Below are 27,115 nucleotides of genomic sequence, written 5' to 3' on the forward strand. Positions count from 1 at the left end.
CATTATTTCTTATGGGGACATTCGCTTTGATATACGAGTGCTTTGGATTACAAGCACGTTACCAGAACGAATTATTCTCTCAAACCAAGGCACCACTGTAATTGTAATACCACCACCGACCAGGGGGTGGCGGAGTGCGCTGCCTGTCGTTCTCAGTAACTTGCAGACCATTCCCGGGAAATCCCGACAGGTTCTGGCACCCTCTCTGATGTCACTTCCAGTCCCGTCGACGTCACTTCTGGGTCCGGCCCCAAAGGTGATGTCACTACCGGCTCCAGCCCTAATGATGACGTCACTTCCTGAATGGGTCTTTAAAGCCGCCGTCTTTCTTGTCTTTGATCAGTTCTGTTTTGGACTCAGTCTTGTCAATATCTCTGTTCAACAATTTCAACTTTAGCAGCCAGGATACATTATATGGGTGGCTGCCCCACACCTTTAGCATGTCTTTTGGTTTTCTTTATCGCAATATATAAATGTCTTTCCTCGGGTTACAAGGTACTGGCATTCCTAGAGTTCAGTTCTGGATTCTTTTTGGTGGACCTCCTATTCAGATACTCTGAGGGTCAGAAGTTATTAGGTTTCCAAATACTTCTGAAGATGTTGTTCATGAAAGGCTTAAAATGCAAAGGTGCCAATGATGTTGGCCACAACTGTAAGAACACGGCCGTGGAAAGATGAGGGGCTGACAAAGAGTTCTGGTTGCTGATGTTCTTGTGTCACGAAATTGTCTAATTGTGGTTGTTCTCCTCTCTAAACAGGTCACTCATTTTTCCATCGTCCTTACTGCTAAAGATTTCAATCCTGAGAAGTATGCTGCCTTTGGCCACGTCTTGTGCAGGTACCGTCTCTCAGTCTTTCTCTTTTGGGCCACTGCTCGTGCTTCTCGTTACTTAACCAATGACATGTTTTATACAGTACCTTGGGATTGGAACTGCAGAAGGCACCAGCCACGTCCATGATGACATAGATTTGCCAGTCTGGGTGGTAGTTTCTGCCAGGCCTTGCCCACAGCCTGAGTTTGCAGGAGTCTGATTGATGAATTCTGATCTTGGTGTCTCCTTCACTCACATTCACCCCGTGTGCGCTTTCATGACTTTGTCTGTTTGTGCCAATGTTGTGCCATACAACGGGCTCCACCCAGCAGGCTGCCACTCAAACGTCTTACTCACTCCACCAACTGTTACTCGTGTGTGTAAACCTGCATCATTAACAGCTCTTCTTTAAAATGTATCTCTAATCTAAGTTGCATGTGTTTTATTATAAATATGTTCTTAGGTAAGGAAGACCGAAGATTTGAGGTCAGGGAGTCAACTCACTTATGTTGGCGCTGGGGGAGTGTGTGGAGAGTGCAGTGAAATGTACATCAACATGCGACACCATGTCCATACGGATTTCACTGCACTCTTTTCGAAGAATGACAACAAGCCTGTTTATTAGGCCCGGGGTTGCCTTTGCAGAATGATTTCAGTACAATTATTTAAAATAAATTTGCCACAAGTGGCCTGGCACTTAAGTCTAAGAGTGGAAGGAAGCGTCAACTAATTGAAACAAATTCAGTAGAGTGGAACTGCAGTCTGCAATATCTACGTCATCCCCTGTGACACACTCGCTCACTCAATGAATGGCATCATTCTCGACTTGTCCATTCCAAGGCATTTGTGGTGTGTGCTAATTAAAGGCACTATAACCCCGAAGAAGGTGTATGAGGTCATTCGTGGGTGGCGTCTATCTATAGATCGCCTACTCCAAGTTAACTTGAATTTAGCAGTCAACATGTTAACGACTTCAGGTAGATGATTGGTTGTTCTGATTTATATATTTTTTTTTTGTTCTTTATTTCGCCTTATACAATTTCTCATATTAGGAATTTGTTAGTTTTCGCATACCCCTTGGGGTCAGAGCACAGGGTCAGCCATTGTACAGCACCCCTGGAGCAGTTACAGGTTAAGGGTCTTGCTCAAGGGCCCAGCAGAGTAGGATCTCTTTTGGCAGTGACGGGGATTCAAACCGGCAACCTTTTGGATACCAGCGCAGATCCTTAGCCTCAGAGCCACCACTCCGCCCTAAGTCACTTTCAATCACTTATCTCCCCTCAGGGAATTCTTTACAGTATTTATCACCCTCTGTCATGTCCGCCACTTGCCCCGTATGGAATAGAATTATTCTCGCAGGATATCTTCAATCCAATACAATGCAATTTATTTGTTGTATAGCCCAAAATCACACAAGTAGTGCCGCACTGGGCTTTAACAGGCCTTGCCTCTTGACAGCCCCTCAGCCTTGACTCTCTAAGAAGATGAGGAAAAACTCCTTTGTAGGGAAAAATGGGAGAAACCTCAGGAAAGGCAGTTCAAAGAGAGACCCCTCCGACCCTCTGAATGCCTCCGATTCTTTTGTCTTGCAGGATGTATCTGAAACATGGCAGTCCCGTGAAGATGCTGGAGGGCTACATCACCGTCCTCACAAAGGGCATCTGCCAAAGTGAAGAGAACGGCTCCTTCCTGGTTAAGGACTACGATGCCAGGAAGGCTTATTTAGCAGGTTCAATCAAAGGTAAGTCTGGCTGTTCCCTGGATGTGTGAAGAAAGAAGGAGCCAACTATAGTCAAACCAGTTATAACAGGCTGTCCACTCAAAAGAGAAAATCTTTACGGGTGCAGAAAGTTTGACGGGTGGACTGACCAGATGGTCTCTATGATGTCAGCAGCCAGAAGTGTACCTGAAACACACAGAGAAATGGAAAACTCCATTTCCCATTAGCCCTTTAGCTACTTTTTTTTTTCAATATACTTTTTTATTAATATTTGGTTTGAGATTCGAATATTAGAAACATTTGGACAAGAACAGGCCATTCAGCCCAACAAAGCTTGCCAGTCCTGTCCCCTTAATTCTTCCAAAATAACATCAAGTCAAGCTTGGAAAGTCCCTAAAGTCCTTACTGTCTACCACACTACTTGGCCACTTAGTCCACACTTGGTGTCTGTGGTTCTTTGTGTGAAGAAAAACTTCCTCATGTTTGTGTGAAATTTCCCCTTCACAAGTTTCCAGCGGTGTCCCCGTGTTCTTGATGAACTCATTTTAAAGTCACCGTCTCGATCCACTGGACTGATTTTGATTCCCTTCATTATGTTAAACACTTCAGTCAGGTCTCTGTGGTATAGCGGGTCCGCGGCTTCCGAAAAAAAAAAGGTCGGGTTTTTAAATCTGTATAGCCGTGCCGTTCTCCGTGGGCGCGATCACACAACCACAGGGAGTTAGTGAGGTAATTGGAGCGAGTGGCACCTGCGCGTGTGGGTACGGCCGTTCTTGATTGCCTCATTGGCTTCCTGCGGTGTGATTAAGGCGCGCGGAGGTAGGTGTATACAGTACTGTGCAAAAGTTTTAGTCAGGTGTGAAAAAATGCTGTAAACAAAGAATGCTTTCAGAAATATAAATAATGATTGTTTATTGTTATCAATTTACAAAATGCAAAGTGAGCGAACAATAGAAAAATCTATTTGGTGTTCCTACCTTTTGCCTTCACACCAGCATCAATTCTTATAGGTCCACTTGCACAAAGTCAGGGATTTTGTAGGATTCTAGTCAGTTGTCTGATCAACCAATTCTACCAAACAGGTGCTAATGATCATCAATGTCACATGTAGGTTGAAACAGTCATGAACTGAAACAAAAACAGCTTCAAACTGGGTGAGGAACAGCCAAACTCTGCTACCAAGGTGAGGTTGTGGAAGACAGTTTCATGTCATGGCACAGCAACAAGACACAAGGTAGTTCTACTGCATCAGCAAGGTCTCTCCCAGACAAAGATCTCAAAGCAGACTGGGGTTTCAAGATGTGCTGTTCAAGCTCTTTTGAAGAAGCACAAAGAAACGGGCAACGTTGAGGATCGTAGACGCAGTGGTCGGCCAAGGAAACATAGTGCAGCAGATGAAAGACACATCAAGCTTATTACCCTTCAAAATCGGAAGATGTCCAACAGTGCCATCAGCTCAGAACTGGCAGAAACCAGTGGGACCCAGGTACACCCATCTACTGTCTGGAGAAGTCTGGCCAGAAGTGGTCTTCATGGAAGAGTTGCAGCCAAAAAGCCATACCTCCGACGTGGAAACAAGGCCAAGCGACTCAAGTATGCACACAAACATAGGAACTGAGGTGCAGAAAAATGGCAGCAGGTGCTCTGGACTGATGAGTCAGAATTTGAAATATCTGGCTGTAGCAGAAGGCAGTTTGTTCGTCGAAGGGCTGGAGAGCGGTACAATAATGAGTGTCTGCAGGCAACAGTGAAGCATGCTGGAGGTTCCTTGAATGTTTGGGGCTGCATTTCTGCAAATGGAGTTGGAGATTTGGTCAGGATTAATGGTGTTCTCAATGCTGAGAAATACAGGCAGATACTTATCCATCATGCAGTACCATCAGGGAGGCGTATGACTGGCCACAAATTTATTCTGTCAGCAGGACAACGACCCCAAACATACAGCCAAAGTCATTAAGAACTATCTTCAGTGTAAAGAAGAACAAGAAGTCCTGGAAGTGATGGTATGGCCCCCACAGAGCCCTGATCTCAACATCATCGAGTGTGTCTGGGATTACATGAAGAGACAGAAGGATGTGAGGAAGCCGACATCCACAGAAGATCTGGGGTTAGTTCTCCAAGATGTTTGGAACAACCTACCAGCCGAGTTCCTTCAAAAACTGTGCAAGTGTACCTAGAAGAATTGATGCTGTTTTGAAGGCAAAGGGTGGTCACACCAAATATTGATTTGATTTAGATTTCTCTTTTGTTCATTCACTACATTTTGTTGAATGATGAAAATAAATGATTAACACGTCCATTTTTGAAAGCATTCTTTGTTTGCAGCATTTTTTCACACCTGCCTTAAACTTTTGTACAGTACTGTATATACGGGTCGACACCAGAGAAAGGGGGGATGTATAGAGAGATTGAGCGATAGAGGTGAATTAAATAGAGGTTAAAGTGATAGAATGGCAGCTTGGCTGGACGGTCTGGCCACCTTGGATGAGGAGACACCACGAGCTGGGGCCCCGCGCAGGAGCGTTAGTCAGTTGCGCTCTAGGGGGGAGTTCGCCCCACTGAAAACAAGTGAGTGGGGTGAGCAGAGAGGTGTCCTCTCTGGGATCCGAGGAGCGACTACGGGTGCGCGAAGGATAAAGGGAGGAGAGCTGACCTCGACGGTCTGGCAGTGACATCCGGAAGGAAGCCAAGACAGAGGTTAGCTGAAGGAGCTCGTGGCTGTTGGTCTCCGCCGGCTGCGAGTAATGGGTGAGCTGGGGAGAAAGAGACGGAGGTGGGCCGGAGAGTAAAGGGAGTGAGAGGTGCATTTTTAACTTCTGTATTTTAACCTCGAGTTTTAAAGGATTTATTTATGGATGACTGTTTTTATCCCCACTAGACACTGGTTTTGTGGAATATTTATTGGAACTTTGGACACGGCACTTTTTGTTTTGATGATTGTTTTAATAAAAGCACTTAAGCACTTTTTGAATATATCCCCTGGCTTCATGTGAGATTTGTCCCCATTTGTCAGTTCATCTTGGTGACATCATCAACGGTGTTGGGTTCAGGGCTCCCGGACGGACGTTGGGAGCGTGAAGAGAACCCGCATCGTCACAGTCTCCTCTTCTAAATCTCCCTTTATTTGAAAGTTCAGCTCCTCCAGTCTCTCGCTTTGCCGAGCCATCAGCTGCCCACACGACTTTTGCTGTTAGGTTCCCTTTTTCGCGGTTCCTCCTTTTCCTTTTCCCCTTGTGACTTTTGTTTTGATCGTTACTCAGATTTTTAAAAATTTGTTCATGGTTTATTATTTTGGTTTTGTGGGCTCCTCTAGTGAGTTAGGCTTACCTTTTTAATTTGTTATTTTAGTAGTTGGCGTTTTTCAATTTATTAAATTGAAATTTTGTTTTATGATTTTGGATTTAGATTTTTTGAAATTATTTCTTCTCCTTATTTAATGTGATGATTAAACACTTAATAGCTTTGCTCTTTGAGTTAGAGGTTTTGCGGGTCACCTCTCCCTTTTTGGGCTTTGTCGATTTCAGGCCTTTTTGCATATTTAGACTTCTGGCTTTTTGAGAGTTTAGGTTTTATTCCTTTTGTGAGAGTTTTAGACTTTGGCACACTTGAGCTTCATAACGCCACCCATTTTTTGGACCCCACTACTATTGGCACTTTCTGTCCTCCATTTATCATTTCTTAACTGCCCGATGTTTCTTTCATTTCTTGACTCCTGCCTCTAGCAGGTAAACCAAGCAGTAAGTGCTAGAGTGACTGGTGCTAGTGGCCATTACTCACCTATGTCTCTTGTTCTAGATGTCGTCAGTCAGTTTGGAATGGAAACTGTCATCCTGTACACTGCTCTGATGCTGAAGAGGAGGATCATCGTCCACCATCCCAGGCTTGAAGCCCTACTGGAGTTCACACGGTGAGGAGGTGTCGCCACACAGTAGCATAAGGGTGTTTCGATTTGCTCATCAGATTTAGGCAGTGTGGCCTAGTGGATTAGGTATGGGACTGTAAACCACTCTGCTTTTGGTTCGATCATCACCAGTAATTCTCTGTGTAACCCTTGTGAAAACAAGAATGGAAGCAACTCCTCAAAGTGTTGGGGCTGCAGTCAGAGACCTACTGTAACCACCTCTGGCAAGAGCTTAAAGCAAAAATAAGTTGACGCAACCGCACCTGGTTTGATAATTAATGGTGAAACTTGGTTTGTTGTCATCTGAGTGCACACCAAATTGCAAAAAGGTATTGAGGCCTCTCTCAGACTTCTGAAAAGGACCAGGGCCTTCCCTACCCTGCCCAGTAAAGGACTCGCCCAAGGCAGCCTGACCCTAAACTTTACTGGCCAATTTTAGCCTCCTCTGGCCTAAAAAGGGGTTTGTCTTCAAAAGTTCAAAATATACTTTAATTCCCAAATTATATAAAGCACACATAAAAGGAGAAGATAGTCGTACACCTCTGGCTTGATATGCACAGGCACACCAAGAATCTTTGTAAATGAATTTATTTATATAAACAAAAGAACAACAAAAAAAATGACTTAAAGGCAAAATAAGGGAACAGGATTTGCCTAAGAAGGCCGTCTAAGGCAAACAAGTCAAAATCCGAGAAGACAGGAAAATCAAAAGTCACAAGAAAAAGCAGACCCTGCAGATGTCAATGGACCACTGAAGGCTCCGCTCTCGACTTCAGAATACGAAGACTGAGGACGGTCCTTTAGCAGTGACGTTAGGGGTTGCCAGGCACAAGAGAACATGGAACCACAATACTTAGATTGTAAGTAATAACTAAACAGAGCAATATTTACAAAAAATAAATAATTACAAATAAGCAAAAAAGGAACTAAAAAGGAAACTAAACATACGCCACTGATGTGAATCCTGACCACCCTGGTCCACTAGTGAAAGCTTAGCCTAAAAAAAACAGATCAGGCCAGAGACGGACTCGTATGACAAAATCCTAAAATGAACTTGTGATGGTAGAACTGCCAATTTGGGAAATTTAAAGATGGAGTCGTTCTGAGAGCATGTCCATGTCAGACCGCGGCAGAGGGAGCAGAACTTCTGAACTGTCGTTTTTATCTTTAGGCCTCTGACAAATGTAGAACAGGAAGCTGATCTTTGGAACACTTTGAACACTTTGGAGTAACTAACTGAAAGGAAGTGGTACACCATCACAGAAGGGGAAGTCCAGGGTGGGCACTGGGGCACAAAATAATTCTTATATAAACACAGTGCGATTTCTAATATGACAGTTGGATCTTGAGGACAGAGAGGAAGCTCTGAATCTGTGTCATCACTGCTTAACAGCTGTCAGAATATCATTTTTCTATCGCTTACCTTCTGCATTTCATCGTTTTAATTTTACATTTTATTTTGCTGCATTTAATAAATACATCTAGTCTAGATTCTTATATCCTTCTGTTCTCATAGGTTCAGGTGTGTGCAGGTGTCACCTTAGGGGTTTCATTGAAGGGTTAAGTTAAGTTAGGGATGTTAAGTACACATCTGTGAGACAACGGCCTACTAAAGGTAACCAACCAAACTTGTTAAAGTCTCAAAACCCACCAGGTGCTGGCATCAGAGATATGGAACTGCAGGGTGAACCTTAAAGGGTCCTGAGGGGACCATTGCCTCCATATCTCTCACCCCTTCACCTGAGAAAGAGACCCAGATAACTCTATCCAGCAGGGGGCGCTAGCTCCCTGGTTGGAATGTGTTTTTTTGTAATTATAACCTAAAACTATATAGATATGATATATAAAAAGGCGAAACCCCTCCCTTAGTGATACGACGGTAAGAAATCACGTAGGAGAAATAACTTGGTTTTCTTTAATGACTGTTTATGCGGCATAACAGACGAGGAAGCCATGAAAAGACTATCACCGAAGTGGGTGTCCGATGTATACAGTCTGCCATTTTCGTTGCTGTGTTAGAAGGATTTCCCAGATCAGATGACGTTATCTCCCATCCGTCTGTTGGCTTCAGAGGTGTACTGGGCAATGTTCCAAGGCTTTATACTCTTTCTCCATGTGCAGGCCCCCACTTACAGTTGTGCTTGACAGTTTGTGAACCCTTTAGAATTTTCTATATTTCTACATAAATATGACCTAAAACATCTTCAGATTTTCACTCAAGTCCTAAAAGTAGATAAAGAGAAACCAGTTAAACAAATGAGACAAAAATATTATAGTTGGTCATTTATTTATTAAGGAAAATGATCGAATATTCCGTATTTCTGAGTGGCAAAAGTATGTGAAGCTCTAGGATTAGCAGTTAGTTTGAAGGTGAAATTCGAGTCTGGTGTTTACAATCAATGGGATGACAGTCAGATGTGAGTGGACACCCTGTGTTATTTAAAGAACAGGATCTATCAAAGTCTGCTCTTCACAACACATGTTTGTGGAAGTGTATCATGGCACGAACAAAGGAGATTTCTGAGGACCTCCGAAAAAGAGTTGTTGATACTCATCAGGCTGGAAAAGGTTACAAAACCATCTCGAAAGAGTTTGGACTCTACCAATCCACAGTCAGACAGATTGTGTACAAATGGAGGAAATTCAAGACCATTGTTACCCTCCCCAGGAGTGGTTGACCAACAAAGACCACTCCAAGAGCAAGGCGTGTAATAGTCGGCGAGGTCACAAAGGACCCCAGGGTAACTTCTAAGCAACTGAAGGCCTCTCTCACATTGGCTAATGTTCATGTTCATGAGTCCACCATCAGGAGAACACTGAACAACAATGGTGTGCATGGCAGGGTTGCAAGGAGAGAGCCACTGCTCTCCAAAAAAAAACATTGCTGCTCATCTGCAGTTTGCTGAAGATCTTGTGGACAAACCAGAAGGCTACTAGAAGAATATTTTGTGGACGGATGAGACCAAAATAGAACTTTTTGGTTTCAATGAAAAGCGTTATGTTTGGAGAAAGGAAAACACTGCATTCCAGCATAAGAACCCCCATCTGTGAAACATGGTGGTGGTAGTATCATGGTTTGGGCCTGTTTTGCTGCATCTGGGCCAGGGCGGCTTGCCTTCATTGATGGAGCAATGAATTCTGAATTATATCAGAGAATTCTAAAGGAAAATGTCAGGACATCTGTCCATGAACTGAATCTCAAGAGAAGGTGGGTCATGCAGCAAGACAACAACCTAAGCACACAAGTCGTTCTACCAAAGAATGGTTAAAGAAGAATAAAGTTCATGTTTTGGAATGGCCAAGTCAAAGTCCTGACCTTAATCCAATCGAAATGTTGTGGAAGGACCAGAAGTGAGCAGTTAATGTGAGGAAACCCACCAACATCCCAGAGTTGAAGCTGTTCTGTATGGAGGAATGGGCGAAAATTCAGGACTGATCAACAGTTACCAGGAAGGTTTAGTTGTAGTTATTGCTGCAAAGGGGGGTCACACCAGATACTGAAAGCAAAGGTTCACATATATGTAATATTCAATCATTTTCCTTAATAAATAAATGACAAAGTATAATATTTTTGTCTCATTTGTTTAACTGGTTTCTCTTTATCTACTTTTATGACTTGAGTGACAATCTGATGATGTTTTAGGTCATATTTATGCAGAAATCTAGAAAATTCTAAAGGGTTCACAAACTTTCAAGCACAACTGTAGGTAAATCATGCCATTCCAAACAAGGAAAAGAAGATCCAATGTCATGCTGACTCTGACACACAGAAATAGTACAATGCCCATTTCGCAGTTGTCCTTAACTTGTCTTGTCTTAGCATGCCTGGCAGTTCTAAATGATGAGCCCCTGTACTCAGTCTGGCTTTGTGTTAGCTTTACATAAAATATTTGCACAGAGCACAGTGACATCTTCTTCTTCTTTCGGCTGCTCCTGTTAGGGTTTGCCACAGCGGATCATCTTCTTCCATCACTTCCTGTCTCCTCCATCTTGTTCTGTCACACCCATCACCTGCATGTCCTCTCTCACCACATCCATAAACCTTCTGTTAGGTCTTCCTCTTCTGCTCTTCCCTGGCAGCTCTACCCTTAGCATCCTTCTCTCATTATACTCATCATCTCTCCAAACCAATGCAATCTCGCCTCTCTGACTTTGTCTCCCAAACGTCCAACTTGAGCTGAGCCTCTAATCTCCTCATTTCTAATCCTGTCCATCCTCGTCACACCCAATGCAAATCTTAGCATCTTTCATTCTGCCACCTCCAGCTCTGTGTCCTGTGCCACCGTCTCCAATCCATATAACATAGCTGATCTCACTACCGTCCTGTAGACCTTCGCTGTCACTCTTGCTGATACTCGTCTGTTACAAATCATGCCTGACACTCTTCTCCACTCACTCCACCCTGCCTGCACTCTCTTCTTCACTTTGCTTCCACAATCCCCATTACTCTGTACTGTTGATCCCAAGTATTTAAACTCATCCACCTTCACCAACTCTACTCCCTGAATCCTCACCATTCCACTGACCTCCCTCTCATTCACACACATGTATTCTGTCCTGGTGGTCCTACTGACCTTCATTCCTCTCCAGATCATATCTCCACCTCTCCAGGGTCTCCTCAGCCACCACCCTACTATCACTACAGATCACAATGTCATCAGCAAACATCACAGTCCATGGGGACTCCTGTCTAATCTCATCTGTCAACCTGTCCATCACTTTTGCAAATAAGAAAGGGCTCAGAGCCAATCCCTGATGTAATCCCACCTCCATCACTCCTACTGCAGACCTCACCACTGTCACACTTCCCTCGTACATATCCTGTACAACTCTTACATACTTCTCTGCCACTCCCAACTTCCTCATACAATACCACTGCTCCTCTCAGTCACCCTGTCATATTCTTTCTCAGGTCCACAAAGATGCAATGCAACTCCTTCTGGCCTTCTCTAAACTTCTCCATCAACACCCTCAGAGCAAACATCTCATCAGTGGTGCTCTTTCTTGGCATGAAACCATCCTGCTGCTCACTAATCATCACCTCACTTCTTATCTGAGCTTCCACTACTCTTTCCCATAACTTCATGCTGTGGCTCATCAATTTTATCCCCCTGTAGCTACTACAGTCCTGCACATCCCCCTTATTCTTAAATATCGGCAGCAGTACACTTCTTCTCCACTCCTCAGGCATCCTTTCACTTTCCAAGATTCCATTACACAATCAGGTTAAAAACTCTACTGCCATCTCTCCTAAACACCTCCATGCTTCCACAGGTATGTCATCTGGACCAACAGACTTTCCATTCTTCATCCTCTTCATAGATGTCCTTACTTCCTCCTTGCTAATCCTTTGCACTTCCTGATTCACTATCTCCATATCATCCAACCTCTTCTCTCTCTCTCATTCTCTTCATTCATCAGCTTCTCAAAGTACTCTTTCCATTCGCTCAACACACTCTCCTCACTTGTGAGTACGTTTCCATCTTTATCCTTTATCACCCTAACCTGGTGCTCATCTTTCTCAGCTCGGCCCCCTCTCTGTAGCCCACTGGTCGTCTTCTTCCTCCTTAATGTCCAACCTCTCATACAACTCATCATATGCCTTTTCTTTAGCCTTCGCCACTTCTCTCTTCACCTTGTGCCTTATCTCCTTGTACTCTTGTCTACTTTCTGCATCTCTGTGACTATCCCACTTCTTCTTTGCCATCCTCTTCCTCTGTATACTCTCCTGTATACACAGAGCACAGTGACATATTAAACTTATATTCTGATTACAATAACCTGGGTATCCCTCCAGGCCCTGGCTGTAATATAGCACCTGTAGGCTTCCCTGACTTTACTAAGCTAATTTCTATAAACCCCTTCATAAGGTGAATTTTTAAAACTTGAATACAGCACCATCAGAAAGTCCTCAGACCCGTTTCACATTTTGTTATGTATTAGCCTTGTGCTAAAATTATTTAAATTCATTTTCCCTTTATCAAGCAACACTTAATTCCGAGAATGACAATGCGAAAAACAAGATTATAGAAATTTTTGGAAATTATTATAAATAACAAAACTGAAATTTCACATTGGCACAAGAATCAGTAATTGTTGAAGCCCATTTTGGCAGCGATCATGGTCTGGAGTCTTGCTGGGTTTGACATGACAAAGCTTTGCACATTTCTGCTGTTTTTCTCTTCAGATGCTGTTATGCTCCATCTGGTTGGATGGAGACCATTGGTGGGCAGCTATTGTCCGGTCTCTCCAGAAATGTTCTGTTTGGTTCAAGTCTGAGAGGTCTGGCAGAGCCACTCAAGGACATTCCCAGAGCTGACCATCAGCCACTCGTGTTTTGTCTTTGATTTGTCCTGTTGGAAGTTGAGCCTTTGGCCCAGGCAGAGGTACAGAGTGCACTGGAGCAGGTCTTCATGAAGAATACTTGTGCACTTTGATCCATTCAGCTTTCCCTCAAACCTGACTAGTCTGCCAGCCTGATGATGCCAACACCGTGCCTCACCGTTGGAATGGTATTGCGCTGGTCATGAGACAGACTTGACACTTTGAATTTTGGACAAAGAAATTCAAACTTGATTTCATCAGAATAGAGAATGTTGTTTCTCGAGCGTACTTTAGGTGCCGTTGTGCTAACTCCATGCGTTGTTGTCTTGTAGCGGACTAAAACCCAGCTAAGATTCACACCATCGATAAGACGCTGATTTATTTATTTTTTAGGAGGGGAATCCCAGCAACGCACCCAGCCTTGGCCCGACTCTCACACACTCCCTCACAGAGACAAAAAGCAAACAGTAATAAAACAGAAATGGTGGAATGTATTAAAAAATGATAAATGAAAAATATAACTATTGTGGAAAGATCAGCCTCGACACAGACAGACACACAGAAGCCCAAAACACACACACACGTTTATTCTCTTCCTTTAGCACAATGCACACAGTGCACAAACCCCACAATGCTCTGTTCTTTTTCCTTTCTTTATTCTACTGCCGCCTCCACTCCTCTCCTCTCCTCGCATGCTCCGTCCTCTGCCTCCCGACTCCGACTCCCTGAATGGAGTGAGGCGGCCTCTTTTATACTTCACCCGGAAGTGCTCCTGGTGCTGCCTGATTATCTTCTGGCAGCGCTGCAGACCAAGGGTCCGGAGCTGTCCAGGCGCCTCCTGTCGGTGGTTTCCGATGCAAAACAGGGGTGCTGCCCTTTTGTGTCCTGGGGGTGGTATTGCTGTTGACTTGTCCTCTCCCCTGGGACTCTCCGCAGAAGGGCGTCCCGGCCGTGTGTCACACTATACAAACTACAAAGATCCCACCCCAGTTTCCTTCAGGCGATTATACAATAAACACGAATTCAACAATAACAAACAACTAACAAAAACCACACACAGTGAAGTCCACGAATAACGGCAGCTGATGAAATGAAACGATGAAGGTCGATAGTCCAGAGATCAGCATGCTGTATGTGAATGTAAAGGTCAGTCCTACCGCTTTTTCCTGATGTGATGATGACGTGTGAGGGGATCAGGAGCTCTCCTTCCTTCTCACAACCACAACCAATCCTCAGACAGCAGGAAGACACCAGACAATCCATACGCCCAAATCAGGAGATAATCGAGGAGAAGACAGGAATCCACAGGTAGCAAAGCAGGACAGCAAACAGACTGCCCCCCTTTTAAATGTCACACCGGCCTCCTTGTGCCCAGCAGCCCCTGCACAACTCAGACGATGACCAGTCAGAGCCACTGAAGGCACTGCTGGGAGTTGAAGTTTCATTCGCCCTGTCTGGCCACACTCTACCATACAGCCCAGATTGGTGGAGTGTTACTTTTGATGGTTGCCCTTCTTGAACAGAAGTTTCTCCCATCTTGACACGGGTTCTCTGGAGCTCTTCCACAGTCACCTCTGTTACCAAGGCCCTTTTTCTCCTAGAAAGAGTTGTGGTTGTCCCACATTTCTTCCATGATAGAATTACGTAGGCCACTGCAGCACTGCTGACATTTCTTTGTAGCCTTCACCAGATCTGTGCCTCGACACAATCCTGTCCCTGAGCTGTGCAGGCGATTCCCTCGACCTCATGGCCTGTTGTTTTTCCTCAACTGTGGGACCTTCTATAGACTGATGTGTGCCTTTCCTAATCGGCCCAGTGAACACAGTTAGACTCCAAACAAGGCGTCTCAACGATGATCAATAAAATGGGATGCACCTGAGCCAAGGCAAAGGGTGGGAATACTTATGTCAATGGCATATTTTAATCGTTTTTTTATTTCTAAAAAGCTGAAATTCCCAGCGTTGCCCGAGAGGAAAATAAAGTGTGTTTTTTAATTGTTTGAGAAAAATATAATTAAAAAAAACACAACTTCCATCCATCCATCCATCCATCCATTGTCTCCCGCTTAACCGAGGTCGGGTCGCAGGGGCAGCAGCTTGAGCAGAGATGCCCAGACTTCCCTCTCCCCGGCCACTTCTTCTAGCTCTTCCGGGAGAATCCCAAGGCGTTCCCAGGCCAGTCGAGAGACATAGTCCCTCCAGCGTGTCCTGGGTCTTCCCCGGGGCCTCCTCCCGGTTGGACGTGCCCGGAACACCTCACCAGGGAGGCGTCCAGGAGGCATCCTGATCAGATACCCGAGCCACCTCATCTGACTCCTCTCGATGCGGAGGAGCAGCGGCTCTACTCTGAGCCCCTCCCGGATGACTGAGCTTCTCACCCTATCTTTAAGGGAAAGCCCAGACACCCTGCGGAGGAAACTCATTTCAGCCGCTTGTATTCGCGATCTCGTTCTTTCGGTCACTACCCATAGCTCATGACCATAGGTGAGGGTAGGAACATAGATCGACTGGTAAATTGAGAGCTTCGCCTTGCGGCTCAGCTCCTTTTTCACCACGACAGACCGATGCAACGCCCGCATTACTGCGGATGCCGCACCGATCCGCCTGTCGATCTCACGCTCCATTCTTCCCTCACTCATGAACAAGACCCCGAGATACTTGAACTCCTCCACTTGGGGCAGGATCTCGCTACCAACCCTGAGAGGGCACTCCACCCTTTTCCGGCTGAGGACCATGGTCTCGGATTTGGAGGTGCTGATTCTCATCCCAGCCGCTTCACACAACTTTAAAAATATAAACGAACAAATACTGAAGACTCACTAATGTGCTTGTCTTGTGGTCTTGTATGTATGTTATCATCCAGTTGACGCCAACTCGATTTAATTTCAAAAGCAACAGGCGGGTGCGGTGGCGTTCAAACATACAGAATGCTGGCAGTCACCTCCGGTTCGCCCTCTGGTGGTGGTTTTCGAGTGTCAACTTGATGATAACATAATAATAATAATAATAATAATTCTTTGCATTTATATAGTGCTTTCCTCACTACTCAAAGCACTCAGAAATTGCAGGTCAAGGGCCCAACAGAGCAGAGTCCCTATTGGCATTTACGGGATTCGAACCGATTGCCAGTGCAGATCCCTATCCTGAGAGCCACCACTCCGCAAGATCAAGAAAAGGGGGTGGGTTAGGGTTGATTTCACCCTACTGTACTTTTTGTTGACCAATGAGAAACGTGTGTACCATGTTTCATGAAAATCGCTCCAGCCGTTCGGAAGTGACGCTGGGACGTACACACACATATACATTGACTTTTATATATAGAGATAAAATCCTGTTTTTGCTTTATCATTCTGGAGTATTGAATGTTGCTTGATGAAGGAAAAAAATAATTGAAATGATTTTAGGACAACATGACAAAATGCGGTGGGTGGGAGAGTGAAGAGGTCTAAAATACTTTCTGAAATGACAGCCATTTTTGTTCAAATGACACTAAGGTATGTGGCAGTTAGTTCAGTGATAGAATTAGTCTTCCAAACAAACCCCAATAAGACATTTTCCTTCATTAAGTATGGTTTAATAAATTGGTTTCCCTGTGCACAATCAAAGGGATGGATTTTCGATCTTTCTTAGGCTTTTCCACCTCCTCCATGGGAGCCGTGATGCTCAGGATAATACGAGAAGACATTTGAGCAATCTGACTGACCCACAGCACGTGAACACTCAAGTGCACCTCACTGACGCTTGTGGGCCCAGCAGAGCCCCAGTTGGCAGCCTGTCATGAGGTTGATCTCTGCTGACTGACTGAAGGACTGGCGCAGGTTCTGCACATCACCAACCTCCTGATGGGGTCCCTTCTGCAGGCTGCAGTGACTTGCACTTGGAATCTGGGGTCTGATGAAAACAGCAAAACAATGGATTCCACTGAATAAATAAAAGTGTGATGCTTCTTCCATTGCTGGTGATAATTTATAGTTTACAGGTCCATAACGTCACATGTACAGAGCCCAAACCTCGAATCAAATAGACAGGAATGGAGAACTTCAGTGTTTGCCGCACCCACCACACGGTGAACCACCCACATTGAGATCTGAGTGCAGTCGTGCAATGGGTGACACCTCAGCACCACACTTTTTTGGACAGTGGCTGGAGTGCCAATCCTGCCACCAACCCCTAAGTTTTCCCTGTAGGGTGGAGGGCCTACTTGCAGAGATGTGGATGCAAATTAACGTCATAAACAGGACAAGGCATTTGCAGGGTAAGGGCTTTGCTCAAGGGCTCAACAGAGTAGAGTCACTTCTGCTGTTTACAACTGGCAACCTTCTGATTACCAGCGCCGATCCCTAGCCTCAGAGCCACCACTCCGCCCAGGGTATAGCAATCAGGAAACGATGAAGTGGGCAGAAGGTACCGGGAGTTTCTGATTTATTACTGTTAGGACAAACGACTTCCAAAATTCCTGAATACACCCCACCTCTACTGGTGCACATTGAGTACACACCTGAGCCCCTTCACTCCTATTGTATTATTTTTGGTAACCTTCTTACATTGCACCCTGATTTGCTCTGCAGGTCCCTTCCTACTCTAGTATGGCATCGGAAAGACTGGTCGATTCTTCATCCATATGTACATCTCAATGACTGTGAACTGGACGCCTTGAAGGTTTGCACAGGTAATATGATAATAATAATTCTTATTATTCTCTACATTTCCATTGTGCTTTTCTCATCAGTGCTTCAGTGAGTGGGGAGCCACTTCAACCACCACTAATGTGTAGCATCCACCTAGATGATGTGACGGCAGCCATTATTGCGCCAGTACGCTTACCACACAGTAGCTATTACCTGGTGAGGTGGTGAGAGAGAGCCAATCAGAGACAGGGGATGATTAGGGGGCCAGAATGACTAGGCTGTGGTGGGCGATTTAGCCTGGACAGTGGATACACCCTACTGCGTATGAAGGTTCCCCAGAGATCTTTTCTCACCACAGAGAGTCTTGACCTGGGTTTTACGTCTCATCTGAAGGACGGCGCCATATCAACAGCACAGTGTCCTCATCACTTCACTGGGGCATTGGGCACCACATTCAGACTGCAGGGTTAGCACCCCCTGCTGGCCTCTCCAACACCTCTTCCAGCAGCAAGCCAAGCTGTTCCAAGATGGTCTCCCATCCAAGTACTGGCCAGCTTAGCTTCAGGTGGATGACCTGATCTGAAGTGCAGGTGGTATGGCTGCTGGCTATCCTGAACGAGCTCACTTGGTCCTACACGGCACCCTTGATGGCTTCAGTTCATGTCCGTCTCACAGAGTACCCATGACAGGCCTGCAACCCCTCAGGTCATGAAATCTTAGGGTTAGCCTCCACCTTCAAAGTCTTTTACTCAGACTTTTGTTAAATAACCCTGAAGCCCTACGGTTGTGATTATGAAGTTGTGGCTACTGTTGTGGGCATAAATGACGAGGCCAAACCGCACGCCACAAATCAGTCAGTCAGTCACTTAGCATTTCACAGGCACTGATGTCACTTAGGGTGACTGATACAGCTGTAGATTTGAGATGTATTGATTTCAAAACTGTTCACTTGTGCTCATAAGGAGCCCTTAAGGTTTGGCCTTACGTTCATCGTGGTCCACCGTAATCGCAGGGGTTATCGAAAGTGAGTTTGTGAAACTGCATTGGCGAGTCGACTGCTTCTTGTCATAGTGAAGGTCCATTTCTGAATGATTCATTCTTTTTTGAGTGACCCTTTGTAGGAAATCATACAAATCAGTTTGCAAGGCCGAACAGATCGATTCAGTGCAGCACAATGGGAGTACTAAACTGAATGTGTATCAGCGTGATGGATCGATACTAAAAGTTTGACTTTGGTATCAATGCCAGCTTTCAGTCCTCAGTACCGGTAACAAAAGAGTTCTGAAGCAAATAACAGATAAGTCTGAAACCCCCCGTCTTACTCCAGCCTCCCTGACGCACCGTGCTATCACACCACACCACTCACCACGTCCCTCTTAAGAAAGCTGTTAAGGTCTCGATCACGTCGAAGAATTAAGTGGGGGAGAGTCTCTGTGAAGTTCAGATCATGTTGTTTTGCTTTATGAAGTCTACTTAATGCACATTTTTTCCACAAGTCCAGTAGCGGGTGTCAGGTGAGGGTTTCTCCAAGGTGTTTTGTCTTTGTAGAGTAATATATTGCTCTACTTTCCCCTTTTGTATTATTAATATGTAGCCTTTGTCAGATCGCCTCAAATCCCATAGACTTGCTACTGTTTATAAGGTATTATAGTATACAGTGGACCCTTGACTTACGAACTCAATTCGTTCGCGAGGGCTGGTTGTAACTCAAGTTGGTTGTAAGTCAAGACTCTTTTTTCCCATAAGAAATAATGGAAATACCCATAATGCGTTCCGAACCGCCCACAGCAACACTTACTTAACTTTTTTTAATAGAAAAGGGTTGTATAATGTGCATAATTTACCAAAACACCAATAATTTTTCAAATGTACTAACCAAAAAGTTATAAAAAGTGCCTAGCCTACCAGAAACAGCAATTTCATACTGTACTCACCATTTAAGTTCACATCTTTGGGCTGCAGGAAGGGAGGAGGAGGAGGAGAATGAAATGGAAGGTGGTTATTGTTTGGAAGGAGTTTCCTTATACAAATCTTTTCTTTGTAAAATTGTTGAGATGGTGGATTTCGACATGCTGTACATATTAGTGAGATCGGTCACACGAACGCCACTCTCATATTTCCACACAATTTCCTTCTTCGTTTTGATTGTGATCGCTTTCTTTACCTTCGTTACCTTCTCTTCCTTCCTTAGCAATTATCGAAATTAATTATATAAATCACTGCACTGACCGAAATTACGTCCACAAACACACGTATCTGGGCTCTGACTGACGCTTACAAACGCTCTCGGCTGTTTGTTTACAGTCGCACAAGCGGATACACGTGACTGCATTCAGGTCGTAACGCAAGATGTTGGTCGTAATTCAAAACAAAAATTTTGGTTGTAAAGCAAGTTGTTCGCATGTCAGGCCGGTGGTATGTCAAGGGTCGACTGTATAACTTCTCCCCAACCTTCCCTTCTATATCTATAAACTCAGGCAATTAGGTATAGTAGAAGACAAGCAGGAGTTAAGTTACACATAAAACAATGTATTATTGGTAATATTCATAAATAAATAATAACAATATGCAAAGTACATTTGAATATTGGCAACCATACAACCTGATTAAATGGTGATGTGTAGTTTCAGGCGGCACACAGACTTGTAGTTATTTAAAATGTCTCTAGTTAAGGCATCATTGGTGCTCAGCTTTCTTCAGAACAGGCCGCATGCCTGTCTCAATATGGCTGCCGAGCTGTGGTCTCCATTGTGTTGTCCTTTCAGTTCATCAGTTTGGTCTTCATGATCAGAGGTTAGTAAGAGAGAGAGAGAATGTGGTTGAACAAGCAGATTTATAGATTCTCTGTCCAACCCCTACAGCCAATAGGACATCATGGTACTGATAGAAGCCAATTCCAAACAGCCACGCTTCAGACCAATGGGGCAAAGAAAATCTTAACACCTGCCATCCCCTAAAACCATATGTTAAGGTGCAGCTTGGCTTCCTTGCGGGGTTTAAAAGACTTTAGCAGAGAAACACTCGCCAAACTGGTTTAAGGCACATCCCCCCATCAAAGAGCCTATTCCTAAAAGGGGGGGGGGGGGGCGGTAAACACTCACTAATCCATCCATCCATCCATTTTCCAACCCGCTGATTCCGAATACAGGGTCACGGGGGTCTGCTGGAGCCAATCCTAGCCAACACAGGGCACAAGGCAGGAACCAATCCTGGGCAGGGTGCCAACCCACCGCAGAACACTCACTAATGTAACACTAAATTACATTGCTTTGCCTAAATTACAAATAAAGACATACAAAATATTTATCAAGTTATATGCAAAATCTTACATCACACCACAAGGCCAATAACCCGATGTCTGTAATTGACATTTGGATTTACATGATTCTATTAATAACCAGTTATTGAAGTGCATGTAAACACGCCTACGGTACCAACAGGAACCGCACAATCCATCACCACTAGCATCATCCCCTTACACAAAGCTTGGGATTGGCAGCCTCCACGTAAACACCCAAGTGGACAGTGCTTGACTGTGTGGAGAAGGAACTCAGCACGTGAAAGAGGAGATACAGATGGGTTTACAGCCTTAGAGAGTCACAATTGTCCCATCATCCAACACACTGGCATATCCCCTTGTGCCAAAGAGTGTATTTTTGTTTTGTGAAGTCTACCAAATGGGCATTTTAATACAGCGGCAATAGCGATAGTCAAGGGGAGGGTTGTAAGGGATTGCTGGTATGAATTTGGGTTTTTGCGTACTTTTCCAGTATCAGCTCAGCCCTAGTGATGCCATCAGTATTTTTCATTTCGCTGATGCTGGTAGATGTTTACAGCACATGGGTAAGATTCATGTGTCTCGACTCGCTTCACTTAAGATTCTTTTGAATTCAAAGAATATCGGTGTCGACGATCGAGAACTCTTGTCACTGATGATTCTCTCATTCATCGTAAAAGTACAATACATTAACAATACATTTACTGTATATAAGAATGTATTGTATAATTTGTTACTGGCATTGTGTGAAACAGAATGTCTAAACAATATTAACTCTTTGAGGGCTGAATATTTTTTCCAAAAAACATAGTCTTCTGAAAAGCAGTGGTCTCACACAGAAATCAACATAAAACGTCTATTGCTGCATGCTGTGGCTGCCAGTTAGCCAAGAATGTGCGCCAGGCTTGCTGCCAGGCTGTCTTCGTGTGGGGGTCACGGTCACAGTGCATTGCAATCTGGTTTCTACCTCTTATCATAGTTAAGTGGCAGTCCTCCCTGGCAAACATTGTCAGTACCACAGTTAGCCGGGGACTAATCAACTGAAGCTGGAACCTCGCATTCGTTTTTGATCACTTGTATCAAAATCGGAGTTCGACAAGTCATCGTCCAGTTCAGAGATAATAATAGGCAAAACGTCATCCACTGAGTATTTTGCTTTACGCATCCGCTTTGGGCTCTCGCCAGATTTGCTGTTGTTTGCACCTTGTTACTCACACAAGTGCAGGAAATCTCGGTCAAACCAGTGACGCCAGCTTTTGTACTAGCAACGAGAGTCCAACTAAAACATAACGGTTGGTTTTGTCACAGTTTACAGTTGATTACCATCGTCAACTCCTCCTTTTGACAAAAGTCAAAATCAGCCCTGAAAGAGTTAAAACCAATATGTTTTCATCCCTTTGTGCACTCAACAAGTTATTCCCACAAAACTGAACTTTATCAAGATTTGATTGTAATTTCTAACAATGACTTCCATTCAACTTTAGTACACACCTTTACACAACTCATTGACTGAAGTGGCCATGTATCATTTAATGATTATTTTGAGTTTGAACTGAATCATTACCTGAGAACGAGTCTTACGATTCTCTTATAGTTTGATTCGCAAATGAATCATCACACGTGAACAAGATGCACAATTCTCATTCTCATTTGTGATTCTCTAACACAGTGTTTCCAAACCCTTTTTTCCACATGCCAGTGTGTTTGTGACCCACTGTGTACCCTCTCTGTGAATGTAGTGTGTCAGTGTGTTCTGGTGGAGTGGGGTGGTCCCCTTTGGTGCATCGAGCGTGATTGTCAAACCCTGGGCTATCAGCAGAGCATCAGAGCTTTTAGATAAGTCAAGTGCGATCTTTGGTGCTTTTCCACCTTGGTAATTCAAGTATGACTGTCAGAGTGGAGGTTGGAGTGGGTGGTCCTGGATCAGCCACAATCCACCTGTGATGTTGCTGATGTGAGTCGAGTGCAGTCGTTAGACTGGTAGATGGGGTTTTGTTCGAGGTTGGCTGCGATCCACCTGTGATACTGCTGCTGTTAATCAAGTGTGATTGTCAGTGTTCGGAGGGTGGGGGCACGGTTTGGGCAAGGCTTTAACGTTTGGGGTTGGCCATGGCCCACAGATTAGGAAATGCTGCTCTAACACATCATCTAATTATAATTAGGTATCTTAAACGTGTTCTCATGGTGTTAGCATGTCCTCCAAGTGTCTCCGTGGGTTTCCTCCCAGAGCCCAAAGACATGCAGGTTAGGTGAATTGGTGATGCTAGATTGGCCCCTGGTGTGTGTTTGGTGCATACTGCATACATGAGTGTGTTTGTCCTGCGATGGACTGGATTCTTGTGTCTTGTGTCCAATGCTAGTCTGGATAGGCTCCAGTACCCCCCCGTGACCCTAAGTGGGTTAGAAATTGACATGAAATGAAATATGTTATCGTGCTTTGTGCACTGAAACAGGGCAACGACTTATGAATTATCATCATGTTACATATATAATGAATTGTGTATATACAGTGCATCCAGAAAGTATTCACAGCACTTCATCACTTTTTCCACATTTTGTTATGTTACAGCCTTATTCCAAAATGGATTAAATTCATTTTTTTCCTCAGAATTCTGCACACAACACCTCATAATGACAACGTGAAAAAAGTTTACTTGAGGTTTTTGTAAAGTTATTAAAAATAAAAAAACTGAGAAATCCCATGTCCATAAGTATTCACAGCCTTTGCTCAATACTTTGTCGATGCCCCTTTGGCAGCAATTCCAGCCTCAGGTCTTGCTGAATATGATGCCACAAGCTTGGCACACCTATCCTTGGCCAGTTTGGTCCATTCCTCTTTGCAGCACCTCTCAAGCTCCATCAGGTTGGATGGGAAGCGTCAGTGCACAGCCATTTTAAGATCTCTCCAGAGATGTTCAATCGGATTCAAGTCTGGGCTACTCAAGGACATTCACAGAGTTGTCCTGAAGCCACTCCTTTGATATCTTGGCTGTGTGCTTAGGGTTGTTATCCTGCTGAAAGATGAACCGTCGCCCCAGTCTGAGGTCAAGAGCGCTCTGGAGCAGGTTTTCATCCAGGATGTCTCTGTACGTTGCTGCAGTCATCTTTCCCTTTATCCTGACTAGTCTCCCAGTCCCTGCCGCTGAAAAACATCCCCACAGCATGATGCTGCCACCACCATGCGTCACTGTACGGATGGTATTGGCCTGGTGATGAGCGGTGCCTGGTTTCCTCCAAACATGACCAGAGAATTTTCTTTCTCATGGTCTGAGAGTCCTTCAGGTGCCTTTTGTCAAACTCCAGGTGGGCTGCCATGTGCCTTTTACTAAGGAGTGGCTTCCGTCTGGCCACTCTATCATACAGGCCTGATTGGTGGATTCGTGCAGAGATGGTTGTCCTTCTGGAAGGTTCTCCTCTCTCCGCAGAGGACCTCTGGAGCTCTGACAGAGTGACCATCGGATTCTTGGTCACCTCCCTGACTAAGGCCCTTCTCCCCCAATCGCTCAGTTTAGATGGCCGGCCAGCTCTAGGAAGAATCCTGGTGGTTTCGAACTTCTTCCACTTACAGATGATGGAGCTCATTGGGACCTTCAAAGCAGCAGAAATTTTTCTGTAACCTTCCCCAGATTTGTGCCTCGAGACAATCCTGTCTCGGAGGTCTACAGACAATTCCTTTGACTTCATGCTTGGTTTGTGCTCTGACATGAACTGTCACCTGTGGGACCTTCTATAGACAGGTGTGTGCCTTTCCAAATCATGTCCAGTCAACTGAATTTACCACAGGTGGACTCCAATGAAGCTGCAGAAACATCTCAAGGATGATCAGGGGAAACAGGAGGCACCTGAGCTCAATTTTGAACTTCATGGCAAAGGCTGTGAATACTTATGTACATGTGCTTTCCCAATTTTTTTATTTTTAGTAAATTTGCAAAAACCTCAAGTAAACTTTTTTCACGTTGTCATTATGGGGTGTTGTGTGTAGAATTCTGGAGGAAAAAAATGAATTGAATCCATTTTGGAATAAGGCTGTAACATCACAAAATGTGGACAAAGTGATGAAGCGCTGGGAATACTTTCCGGATGCACTGTATACAAAGTAATGTATGAATTATTAAATTATATACTTGTGATTCAATCGGGGGGAACATCCCCATCATTGGACTTGCCATATGAGCTGTCCTCGAGTCCTGTTTATGGATCAAACGATTTGATTCACTTAAACCATGACATAATCCATACAACGAATTGAAATGCCCATCATTATCATTGAGCATCTCCAATATGCACAAATAAGAGGCCTACTCCCAGATTGGTCAGGACTTTTAATTTGTACCTGTGCACACCACACTCAGACTGTGTGAAGAGTCGCTGTAGCCAATGAACGAGCTATGACTGGGCAGGACTGACCAATGAATGAGGGGAGGCGGGTCTTCGGTTCAAAAGCTCAATTTTATTTGAAGGCACTTTACTATTGTGTATGAGAAATGTTTTATTTAACAACATGTTTGTCATACTACGTGTGTTTGGGACATTGTGCGCACAACTGGATACCTGGAATTTGGATTAGGGGATTTCTTTTTTCCAAGTTTTCAAATTGATGCTTATGGTATAAACCAGGTCCCCAACATAGTCCATTATATCAGGGATTTTGCTATCTTCGTTCTCCATGAAAACATGAGACTCAATGAGGGGTAAGCAACAGATACCATTTTTAGGTGGAGTATTCCTTTTAAGGCCTCATCCACGTGGTGTGAGCCCAGAGGTTGGGAATCGCAGGGTGAACTTTAAGGGCCCTAAGGTCACCATATGTTTCACCCCCATGCCTGTTAACCTTGGTGTCCAGACAGGCCTGTAGCTGCTCTAGCTGTCCTGAAGTGTTGAGTGGCAGTTGAACATGTGATATACATGGCCATCCTAACCTAAAATATTAGGGGTTTCACTTGTAAATGATTTAAAAGATTGTGGCTAACCCGAGAATTCATGAACTGAGGAGTTGCTCATGTGGCTCTCTGTTGGGACAGACATTTTGTGGACTGCTGCCTTTTAAAGCTGCTGCCATTTTCCTTTGTTCCTTGTGCTTATCCTTTCTTATGCAGGTCTTTGGACGTTTACTTCATTTTTCCCTTTTTCTTCATATAATAGAAGTTTGTTTTTACCCAGGATATATTGCAGGATTCACAGACCCTGAGATCGGGAACAGGTCAGAGCTGTACGATGTGTACGTGAATCTGCCGGAAAGTGAAATCATTGTCTCCCAGTTTGCAAAAGGTACGCCGACGCTGAAGCCTTGGCTTTGCTTTGCCAGCCTCAGCCTGGGCACCTTTCACATTGTGTGTCCTCTTTCTCCTCAGATGCGATGGCAATGGGCAAATTACATAAGGATGTGGGACAGCTGATCATTCAGGCCGCAGCGGATCCTGACAGATCTGACAGCCAAGTTGTCAAGGTAATTGAAAAGACAGGACGGTAAGCTCAGCTCCATGCTCACCGGTGTCTGTTCTCTCCTCTCGGCCTTGGCATGATGTTTTCAGGGCAATTCAACCTGTGCACCCATAACTGATCTCTAAATAACAGTGGAAAGGGGTTGAGAACATTACAAACATTTGAACGGGAGCAGGCCATTCAGCCCAACAAAGCTCACCAATCCTATCCATCTAATTTCTCCAAAGTAACATCAACTTGAGAGGTGCAGGTCCAGAAGGTCTTGTTGTCCACCACACTACCTGGTCATTTATTCCATGTGTCTGTGGTTCTTTGCATGAAGACAAACTTTCCAACCCTGTAACAACTTTCCACTTGTATCGTGATATTCTTGTTGATTTGGAGTAACAGCTAGGATCCACTGGACTAATTCCTTTCATAATTTTATTCACTTCAATCATGTCACCTCTCTGTCTCCGTTTGCTTAAAGGATAACTTTGGTATTTTTCAAGTCCAAGTTATTTCTTCACAAACATGGTGTAAGAGCATTAGCCACACAAAATTGTGTTCTAACCTCCAGCATTTTCTATAAATTTAAAACAATTTCTTGCCTGCACTGACATTTTACATTGGAATTAAGGGAGCACAAAACAAAAGCCTTAAATCTTAACCGAATACGTCCATTTTTAATGCTAAAACAGTTATCGAGTATTGACCCCCTGTCATGTGATCAAACACACATTGTAAAATAGAAGAATTGAACAAAAACAAATATATAAACTGCTCATAAAAATGAAAGGAACACTTTGAAAACACATCAGATCTCAATGGGGAAAAAAAATCCTGGTGGCTCTCTCTACTGCTATGGACTGATGTGGTGATGTATGAGGAACGAAAGGATGGAAATGAAGATGATCGACCGACAGCGGGACACCCCGAAAATCAAAGGGAAGAAATGATGCTGCAGGCAGGTGTACGCAGTAGTTTGTATGCCCCAAACCCCTCCACCATACCCCCCACCCCAACCCATGTC

At 44.3% G+C, this 27,115-nt stretch overlaps 1 protein-coding gene across 1 annotated transcript in view; it reads left to right on the forward strand.

The window, feature by feature from the left end:
• Positions 1–27,115, forward strand: part of dennd10 (DENN domain containing 10) — a 53,936-nt gene that overhangs the window by 19,150 nt on the left and 7,671 nt on the right. The window contains exons 3-8 of the mRNA XM_028825647.2: positions 759–838; positions 2,405–2,553; positions 6,328–6,439; positions 17,325–17,425; positions 25,822–25,929; positions 26,013–26,107. Coding sequence (XP_028681480.1) covers positions 759–838; positions 2,405–2,553; positions 6,328–6,439; positions 17,325–17,425; positions 25,822–25,929; positions 26,013–26,107 — 645 coding nt within the window. The remainder of the gene's footprint in view (positions 1–758; positions 839–2,404; positions 2,554–6,327; positions 6,440–17,324; positions 17,426–25,821; positions 25,930–26,012; positions 26,108–27,115) is intronic.

This window comes from Erpetoichthys calabaricus, chromosome 2 (assembly GCF_900747795.2).
Source record: "Erpetoichthys calabaricus chromosome 2, fErpCal1.3, whole genome shotgun sequence".
NCBI classification, from domain to species: domain Eukaryota; kingdom Metazoa; phylum Chordata; class Cladistia; order Polypteriformes; family Polypteridae; genus Erpetoichthys; species Erpetoichthys calabaricus.